The sequence below is a fragment of the Notamacropus eugenii genome, chromosome 5, assembly GCF_028372415.1.
Source record: "Notamacropus eugenii isolate mMacEug1 chromosome 5, mMacEug1.pri_v2, whole genome shotgun sequence".
NCBI classification, from domain to species: Eukaryota; Metazoa; Chordata; class Mammalia; order Diprotodontia; family Macropodidae; genus Notamacropus; species Notamacropus eugenii.
In genome coordinates, this window is record NC_092876.1 from 127,996,849 (window position 1) to 128,007,230 (window position 10,382).

Genomic DNA, 10,382 nt, shown 5'->3' on the forward strand with positions numbered 1-10,382 from the left:
GTATACCACAACTTGTGCATGCCCAAATTCATGGCCACGCCCTCAAATTCCCACTTTTGCCACCTTAAAATAGCTATAAATATTTTGCACATACTTAAAGTTTGTTTTTCTTGACTAATCCCTTTTTTAATTTGCCTTTTTTCTAACTCATCATTCTTTCCTATTTCTGTATTGAATGAAGTGTATTTCTATACCCAACCCTGACTGTGCATTCATTTTTTCTTTAACCAGTTCAGATAAGAGTGAGGTTGAAGTGTCAGGTGTTCCCTGCACCCTTTCTTCTTTATTTCTTTTTTAAATTTATTTATTTTAAGTTTTCAACATTCATTTCCACAAAATTTTGAGTTCCAAATTTTCTCCTCATCTCTCCCCTCCCCTCACCCCAAAATACCTTGCATTCTGATTGCCCCTTCCACCAGTCTTCCCTCCATTCTAATACCCCTCCCTTCCCTTATCCTCATCTTCTCTCTTGTCCTGTAGGACAAGATAAATTTCTATACCCTATTACCTGTATTTCTAATTTCCCAGTTGTATTCAAAAACAATTCTCAACATTTGTTCCTAAAACTTTGAGTTCCATCTTCTCTTCCTTCCTCCCTCACCACCCATCCTCACTGAGAAGGCAAGCAATTCAATATAGGCTATATATGTATAGTTTTGCAAATGACTTCTACAATAGTTATGTTGTATAAGACTAACTGTATTTCCCTCCATCCTATTCTGCCCCCCACTTATTCTATTCTCTCTTTTGACTTTGTCCCTCCCCAGCAGTGTTTACTTCTAATTGCTCCCTCCTCCCATTTGCCCTCCCTTCCATCATGCCTCCCATCCTGCTTATCTCCTTCTCCCCTACTTTCCTGTAGTATGAAACAGATTTTCATACCAAATTGAGTATGCATGTTATTCGTTCCTTGAGCCAAATGTGATGAGAGTAAGCTTCACTTTTCCCCTCTCACCTCCCCCCTTTTCCCCTCCATTGAAGTCTTTTTCTTGCCTCTTTTATGAGAGATAATTTGTCCCATTCCATTTCTCCCTTTCTCCTCCCAATATATTCCTCTCTCACCCCTTAATTTTATTTTTTTAGATATGATCCTTTCCTATTCAACTCACCCTGTGCTCTCTCTCTCTATGTGTGTGCATGTGTGTGTGTGTGTGTGTATGTGTGTGTGTGTATAATCCCTCCAACTACCCAGATACTGAGAAAAGTTTCAAGTTACAAATATTATCTTTCCATGTAGGAATGTAAGCAGTTCAACTTTAGTAAGTCCCTTGTGATTTCTCTTTCCCAGTTACCTTTTCATGCTTATCTTGATTCTTATGTTTGAAAGTCAAATTTTCTTTTCAGCTCTGGTCTTTTCATCAAGAATGCTTGAAAGTCTTCTGTTTCATTGAATGAGCATTTTTTCCCCTGAAGTATTATACTCAGTTTTGCTGGGTAGGTGATCCTTGGTTTTAATCCTACTTCCTTTGACTTCTGGAATATCATATTCCAAGTTCTTCAATCCCTTAATGTAGAAGCTGCTAGATTTTGTGTTATCCTGATTGCATTTCCACAATACTCAAATTGTTTCTTTCAAGCTGCTTGCAATACTTTCTCCTTGACCTGGGAACTCTGGAATTTGGCTACAATATTCCTAGGAGTTTCTCTTTTTAGATCTCTTTCAGGAGGTGATTTGTGGATTCTTTCAATATTTATTTTGCCCTCTGGTTCTAGAATATCAGGGCAGTTTTCCTTCATAATTTCATGAGACATGATGTCTAGGCTCTTTTTTGATCATGGCTTTCAGGTAGTCCCATAATTTTTAAATTATCTCTCCTGGATCTATTTTCCAGGTCAGTTGTTTTTCCAATGAGATATTTCACATCATCATCCATTTTTTCATTCTTTTGGTTTTGTTTTGTGATTCCTTAGTTTCTCATAAAGTCATTAGCTTCCATATGTTCCATTCTAATTTTTAAAGAAGTTTTCTTCAGTGAGCTTTTGAACCTTCTTTTCCATTTGGCTAATTTTGTTCTTTAAAGCATTCTTCTCCTCATTGGCTTTTTTGGGCTTCTTTTGCCAATTGAATTAGCCTATTTTTTTTTTATGGTGCCAATTTTAAATTGTTTTTATTCTCCAAGACAAGAATTGCATTTCCACTTGTTTACAGTACTGATAAAGTGCACTGTTGTTCACTTCTCTCCCTCTGCACACATTCAAGTGTTCAGAATGCCCAGATTTACACAGTAGCTTAAGTGTTACTTTTAAACTGCTACTGCCTTGGCTACAAATTTTGAGTCCTTCAGTTGAGCTGTGTGGAATGCTCTTTCTTCTGTTATTTAGTCCACCTCTTCTATGGTGGGTACAGAAAAAGCACCTCCAGATGGGGCTACTCCACCCCCTAGGAATCCACCAAGCATGTCTCCTGGCATACTCCCTGCACTCTAGTACAGCTTGGTAATGAGGGGGTTGCAGATCTTCTCCAACTCTTTCTGCTGATGCCCAAATTCTTCCTTCTCAGCAGTCTGGTTCTTATCAAGCCAGTTTATTCTTTCATTACATTTGTCAAGGATCTTCTGTTTGTCTTCATCACCAGTTTTGCCTTGCAGTTTTTCATCCTCCACTGTAGCCTTCATGTTGAAAGCATAAGATTCAAGAGTATTCTTGGAAGACAACTTGCCTCTTTGCTTCTCATCCTCAGCCTTGTATTTCTCAGCCTCTTGGACCATACGCTCAATGTCTTCCTTGCTCAGACATCCTTTATCATTGGTGAGGGTGCTCTTGTTCTCCTGGCCTGTGCTCTTATCCACAGCAGAAACACTGAGAATGCTATTTGCATCAATGTCAAATGTTACTTCAATCTGAGGAGCACCCCTGGGTGCTGGGGACATTCCTGTGATCTCAAATTTGCCAAGTAGGTTGTTATCCTTTGTCATTGCTCTCTCACCTTCATAAACCTGAGTAAGCACACCAGGTTGGTTGTCAGAATAGGTGGTAAAGGGCTGTGGCTGCTTGGTGGGGATGGTGGTATTACGTTTGATCAGAACAGTCATAACTCCACCAGCAGTTTCAATTCCAAGGGAAAGAGGAGTGACATCCAACAGCAACAAGTCCTGCACATTCTCAGATTTATCTCCAGACAAAATGACAGCCTGGACAGCTGCACCATAAGCAGCAGCCTCATCAGAACTGATACTCTTGTTGAGCTCTTTGCCATTGAAGAAGTCTTGCAGAAGCTTCTGGATTTGGGGAATTTGAGTGGAACCACCCACCAGAACGATGTCATGAATCTGTGATTTATCTAGCTTGGCATCTCTTATGGCCTTTTCCACAGGGTCTAGTGTGCCACAGAAGAGATCAGCATTCAGCTCGTCAAAACAGGCTTGAGTGATCGATGTATAGAAGTTGATACCTTCATAGAGAGAGTCAATCTCAGTACTGGCCTGGGTACTAGAGGAGAGGGTGCTTTTTGCATGTTCACAAGCGGTGTGAAGATGGCAAACAGCCCTCTTGTTCTCACTGATGTCCTTCTTGTGCTTTTGCTTGAACTCGGCAATGAAATGGTTGACCATTTGTTTGTCAAAGTCCTCCCCACCCAAGTGAGTGTCCCCAGCCGTGGACTTGACCTCAAAGATGCCATCTTCAGTGGTAAGAATGGAGACATCGAAAGTACCACCTCCAAGGTCAAAGATCAACACATTTCTCTCAGCACCAACCTTTTTGTCCAAGCCATAAACAATAGCACGAGCAGTTTGCTCATTGATGATTTGGAGCACGCTGAGACCAGCAACAATTATAGCATCTCTAGTGGCCTGACATTGGGAATTGTTGAAATAGGCTGGAACTGTGATCATGGCATTTGTGACAGTCTTCCCAAGGTAAGCTTCCGCAATTTCTTTCATCTTAGTCAAGACCATAGAAGATACTTCTTCTGGATAGAAACTTTTGGTCTCCCCTTTGTACTCCACTTGGACCTTAGGCCTGCCTGTGTCATTCACCACCATAAAAGGCCAGTACTTCATGTCTGACTGTACCACTGCATAATCATATCTGCGACTAATCAGACGTTTGGCATCAAAAACTGTGTTGGTGGGGTTCATTGCAACTTGATTCTTTGCAGCATCACTGATTAAACGTTCTATGTCAGTGAAGGCAATGTAGCTAGGGGCAGTACTGTTTCCTTGGTCATTAGCAATGATCTCCACTTTCCCATGTTGGAAGATTCCCACACAGGAGTAAGTTGTGCCAAGATCAGTGCCAACTGTGGTTCCTTTCGACATGGTTGCTGGGAAGTTGGGGGTCATAGCTGACTGCTGTGGAGAAAGAAGGTCTGATGCTGCACTAAGTAGACTGAGTTAACCTATTTTTAAAGGTATTATTTTCTTCAGCATTTTTGGGTCTCCTTTAGCAAGCTGTTGACTCTCTTTTCATGATTTTCTTGCATCTCTCTTATTTCTTTTCCCAATTTTTCCTCCACCTCTCTTACTTGATTTTCATAATCTTTTTTGAGCTCTTCCATGGCCTGGGACCATTGCATATTTATTTTGGATGTTTGAGATACAGAGGCCTTGACTTTTATGTCTTTCCCTGGTGGTAAGCATTATTCTTCCTCATCTGAAAGGATGGGAGAAGACACCTGTTCACCAAGAAAGTAACCTTCTATAATCTTATTTTTTCTCCCTTTTATGGGCATTTTCCCAACCAGTTACTTGACTTTTGGGTCCTTTGTCAAGAGTAGGGTATATTCTGGGGACCTGTGAGATCTCAATTCCTCCAAGGTGTCACAATCACAGGAGAGGAATTTACTCCCTGGCCTGGCTTGAGACTGAGGTTCAAATCAGCTTCTCAGTTCCCCCAGGGGCTTTAAGTGGGGACAGGGCTGCCACTCAGGGCTGAGGTTCAGATCAGCTGCTCAATTCACCCAGGGCTTTAAGCTGAGCTCTCCAACAGTGGAACAATGGACACAGGCTGCTGCCTGCCTGCCCCAGCCAGAGGCTGCTGTTGCCTCCTCCATTGCTTCGACTGTGTCTAGGGGAAGAACTTGCTCCCTTCTTGGCCAGCTAAAAAAGCCCTCTCACTGACCTTTGGCACCTGTGTGTTGAGGGATATGCAAACTGCTCCTTCTGCCAGGATTTCATCCCTGAAGTCTGCTTTGGTCCTCCTCCTCCCAGTGCCAGGCAGCCAAGGAGAGGCTGGACTCTGCTCCGTGTCCAGTGTGACAGACCTTTCCCATTGGCCTTCCAGGTCACCCTCAGCTGAAATCTCCTCCACTCCACTGTTCTGTGACTTCTGCTGTTCTAGAATTTGTTGAGAGTCTTTCTTTACAGGCATTTTATGGGCTGTGGGGGAAGAGCTAGTGTATGTGAATCTTTTTACTCTGCCGTCTTGGCTCCTCTTTATTTCTATAGATGTCTTCTTGGGCACTCTATTTATATAAGAACATTCCCCATAACCTTCCTTTCTCTCCTCCTCCCTCCCAAATGCTTTCCCCTTCCCTTCTCCATTATTCTCTTATGATCATCAAGATATCAAACCACTTTCAGGTCTTATCTAATTTGACTCCCTCTACGACCTCTGATGATGTTAGGGCTTGGGTGCTAGGAATACATGTATAATTTCCCCATATTTTTATATAAGCCGTTTATTCTTGTTTAGTCCATTATAATTATTTATTCATGTTTACCTGTTTTATGTCTCAACTTCTATGTTTGAAGTTTCTATATAGCATTGGCTTTTTCATCTAGAATGTTTGGAAGCCTGTATTTCATTAAAAGTCCATTTTCCCCACTATATCATTATCCTCAGTTTTTGTGGCATGTTATTACTGGCTGTAAGCCTATTATCTTTGTCTTCTGGAATACTGTATTCCAAGCTTTCTGCTCCTTTAGAGTAGTGGTCATTAAATTGTGTATGATCCTGACTGTGACTCCTTAGTACTTAAAGTTCTTTCTTTCTTACTACTGACAGAATTTTTTCTTTTACCTGGAAGCTCTGAATTTTAACTATGATGTGCCTGGGAGTTTTCATTTCAGTGTTTTTTTCAGGAGTTGACAAACATCTTCTTGCCATTTCCAGTTTGCCCTCTGGTTCTAAGAGATCTGAATAGTTTTCTTTTACAATTTCTTGAAATATGATATCTATCCTCTTTTTTTGGTCACAGATTTCAGATACTCCAATGATTCTCCCCCTTCAATCTATTTTCCAATGAGTTGCTTTTTGCTATGCGATACCTTACATATCTTTCTAGTTCAACCTTTTGACTTTGTGTTATTATGTATTATTGCCTCAAGGAGTCATTGACTTCTCTTCGGCTTATTTTAATTTTTAGGGAGTTTGTCCTTTGGGCAAAGTTTTGTACCTTTTGTGGCAAGCTGTTAATTTCCTTTCCAATTCATTCTTCCATAGCTCTCATTTCTTTTCCATTCCCCCCTGCCAAGTATTCTCACTAAAATTTATATAAACATTTTAAACTATATTTATAAACTCTTGCTTCATCTATTCTAGGAATTCTAGTTGAATTCTTTCCCACTCTGTGTTTTTCTTTGAACCCTTGCTTGTAGATGTTGTCAAGTCATTGTATTGTTTTGTGTTTGTGTCTTGAGCATCTATGCCACCATTATAACTCTTTATTATGGGATTCTCTTTTTGTTTGCCTATTATTCCAACCTATTTCTTGACTTCAGACTTAATATGTGTCTTAAGTGTGGCTGAGTTTTGCCACACTTCTGGAGGAAAAGTCTAAGCTGGTTCTGTTACTGCTTTCTTGGGGGTAATGAGTGTTGTGTTTGTTCCACAATCCCAGGAGCAGGCTGGGTACTTGCAAGCTTTCAGTGCTCTAACATAGTCTGATCCAGGGCAAAATCTGTTTGCTGCTCCCCCTAGTCTGAGCATTGTAAGTTCCTGACTTAGGTTTCAGTAAAAGCAACAGTAGTCTCCATCAACCAGCTAGGAAGTTTACTGATTCAGAGGGACAGAGGTACAGGTTCCCCCTTTCCTCTGCAGGCAGGGCTAAATGTTGGAATTGAGATTCCATTCTGCTCCTGAGGTCTGAGCCAAATTAGCATTGCTTGCTTCTGAACTTTCTTCTTTCTTGGTATACTGCCCAAAGGCTCATTACCTTGGAATACTACCCCTAGTAAGACCTGAAAGTGGTTTGATATCTTGATGATCATAAGAGAATAATGGAGAAGGGAAGGGGAAAGCATTTGGGAGGGAGGAGGAGAGAAAGGAAGGTTATGGGGAATGTTCTTATATAAATAGAATGCCCAAGAGTGTAAGGATTTTAGGTCCCTCCCTTCTCTCCTCCCTCCCCAATGTGATAAAGGTTATACATGTACAATCATGTTAAACATATTTCTATATCAGTGATGTTGTAAAAGAAGAATCAGAACAAAAGGGAAAAACCACAAGAAAGAAAAAACAAACAAAAAAAGTGAAAATAGCATGCTTTCATCTGCATTCAGACTCCATAGTTCTTTCTCTGGACGTGGATAGCATTTTCCATCATGAGTCTTTTGGAATTGTCTTGGATCATTGCATTGCTGAGAAGAGCTAAGTCTAGCAAAACTGGTCATCTCACAATGTTACTGTTACTCCATACAATGTTCTCCTGTTTCTGCTCACTTCAATCAGCATCAGTTTATTCAAGTTCTTCCAGTTTTTTCTGAAATCTGCCTGCTCATCATTTCTTATACCACAACTTGTTCAGCCATTCCCCAATTGATGGGCATCCCCTTGATTTCTAGTTCTTGGTCACCACAAAGAGAGCTGTTATAAATATTTTTGTATATGTGGGTCCTTTTCTCTTTTTTCTGATTTCTTTAGGATATAGACCTAGTAGTGGTATTACTAAATCAAAGAGTATGCACAGTTTTATAGCCTTTTTGGGTATAGTTCCAAATTGCTCTCCAGAATAGTTGTATCAGTTCACAATTCCACAACAATTCTTCCAATTTCCAACGTATTCCAATTTTCCCACATCTTCTCCAACATTTATCATTTTCCTTTTCTATCATATTAGCCAACTGAATAGATGTGAGGTGGTACCTCAAAGTTTTTTTAATTTGCATCTCTCTAACCAATAGTGATTTACAGCATTTTTTCAAATGACTATAGGTAGCTTTGATTTCTTCATCTGAAAATTGCTTGCTCATGTCCTTTGACCATTTATCAATTGGGGAATGGCTTGTATTCTTATAAATTTGATTCAGTTCACTATATATTTGAAAAATGTGATGAAAGGTCTATAAGTCTTTAAGGTATATTGGAGGGAACTGTAGGGATGATAGGGATGGAAAGTCTCAGTATAAGTCTCTAGGTTATATCAGTACGTAAGGTGACAGTGCTGAGGATCTGGAGGGCATAGAGGTAGAACAGATAGTAAGGTCTAGAGGATCTTAAGATGAAAAGAGGGGGAAGATGGTAAGGCTTGAATAAACTTGCTAACTCCTATTTCATTCAAGCTGTGCAAGCTGTGAGGCAGACTGGATAGGTACTGGGCCCTGACAGGGGAGACATTGAGTGGGGAAGTCAGAGAAGGAAGGGTACCCCCAGGGGTGGTAGGTCTCTCCAGCTCTGTCCCAGATAGGTTCTGGGAAGTCTTGGGCTGAAAGAAAGAGGAAAATGGAATATAATATTAAATATAGAAGGGACCCTAGAACACAAAACATCTGCTTTTATATTTGGAAAGGGCTATAACACACACACTAATTGAGCTTAAAAGACACCTTATAACATAGAATATGGAATCTCCTCATATGAGGGCCCCCAAATAATTATTTCAGTCTCAAAGCATTCTGTGTGTCAGCACCCACTTTACACCATAGCTTATGAGCCCCAACCAGTGTGTTTGCTTCTACCAGCCAGTCAGAGAACATAGTTTAAAATAAAAGCTTCAATGAAATATCATAGCAAATAAACTAACCGAAAAAACCTCCCATGTGTATATTTAAAAAACACATAGGACCAGATAACACACATACAAAGTGGTAGATGCAGGAACATTTGTGACCAGAACACACTTTGGGCTGGGACAACTCATACATCAGATGCTGTAGATGGTACTAAAATTGTGCTTCGTTCTTCTGTCCACCAGGCGTTGTGTCTTCTCCACTGGGTATTACAGTTCAACTTCATGATGGACATAGAATTGCTTCTCCTGTGGATCTTCCTTCATCTCACATATCTGCTGAGCTGTTATCTACAACTATTTAATGGGATTCAGTTTTTAAGTGCCATCAACTATATCCTCTAAGATGCAGTGGCTAGAAAACCTCTCCTTGGCAAGGGCAGAATTTTCTAAGATAATAGTTTTTGGAGGCTATAAGCCATTATATCTTGTCAAGTAGCCAGCTAAAGCCAATAGAATGTGCCCCAACCAAAATTATGCCTATTCTTTTAACTATTTTTTTTCTAAAGCAAATTCCTAGCCCTTGGTACAAGACATCTATCTAACTTGGGGTTAGAAATTTCCTTCTAACTCTTGCTTTACTTCTTATTGGGATCATTTGCTCCCTAAACTCATCTTCATGTTCACCCTCAACAACTGTGAGAATGTGTAAGCTAAGACAACAAAGACCATCTCTGTTCCAAGATCTTCTTTAATAGGCATGCAAATGAAATTAGGGCAAAACATAAACTAGGACCAGATACTTTTTTTTTATTGTACATGTCTGCTAGCAACAATAACAAAACTGGCCCTCTTTTGTTTACCTCTACCTAGCACAGAAACGCTCTTTCTGTAAATAATTAAAACATAAAAAGCATTAGCACTTTTAGTGGGCATTAGTTTGTTGGTCTCCCAGCAGAGTTCTGAGGGAAAATGGCATACACTGAGGTTAGTTTTGCTGGAGGAAGGAGGAAGCAAAAGATCTAGAGCCTGGAGTGATGCTCTGGATAGGTAGAGGCAGGTAAGCTCATATGTGGTGATGGGGAGTTGTGGAGAAGACCTGGTTAGCAAAAGGAAAAGGTAGCCAATCTGAGGGAATAGAGCAAAAGAAAATAGGAGAGAGACTGAAGAAATGTAGTTGTCCCATGGTCCTATTTGGACTCCCCTTTCTAAGCTCTATCTTTAATGCTGAAGGTGTCATCCCTACCTGGGAGAACAGGTCCCTCCCTTGCTTTCCTATGGGCCTCCAAACATCCTCATAAAAAGGCAGAACATGTTTCTGTTCATCACCAGGCAGGGGTGAAGTTTAGGTCTTCAGTCTTCAGGAGAATTATTGGGTGTGTCCCATTTGCACCCAAACCCTTAACCTGGGCTCCTTGCCCAGAGGACATCCCAGCAATTGGTCCTGAGGTGACCCAAACTGTATGAAACACCTGTTGGGAGGAGATGAGAAGAGCAGGGGAGAGACACACCTGGGGGACTTAGAGTCTTCTCTCTCATGGGCCACTCACCCCTT

The 10,382-nt window shown here is 40.7% G+C and overlaps 1 protein-coding gene across 1 annotated transcript; it reads right to left on the minus strand.

Moving 5' to 3' along the window:
- Positions 1 to 892: 892 nt before the first annotated feature.
- Positions 893 to 5,431, minus strand: LOC140505135 (heat shock cognate 71 kDa protein-like). Its single transcript, XM_072610798.1, has one exon. It carries the CDS (start codon positions 4,281 to 4,283, stop codon positions 2,424 to 2,426), a length of 1,860 nt encoding a protein of 619 aa, XP_072466899.1. The 5' UTR covers positions 4,284 to 5,431; the 3' UTR covers positions 893 to 2,423.
- Between the last annotated feature and the right edge of the window lie 4,951 nt (positions 5,432 to 10,382).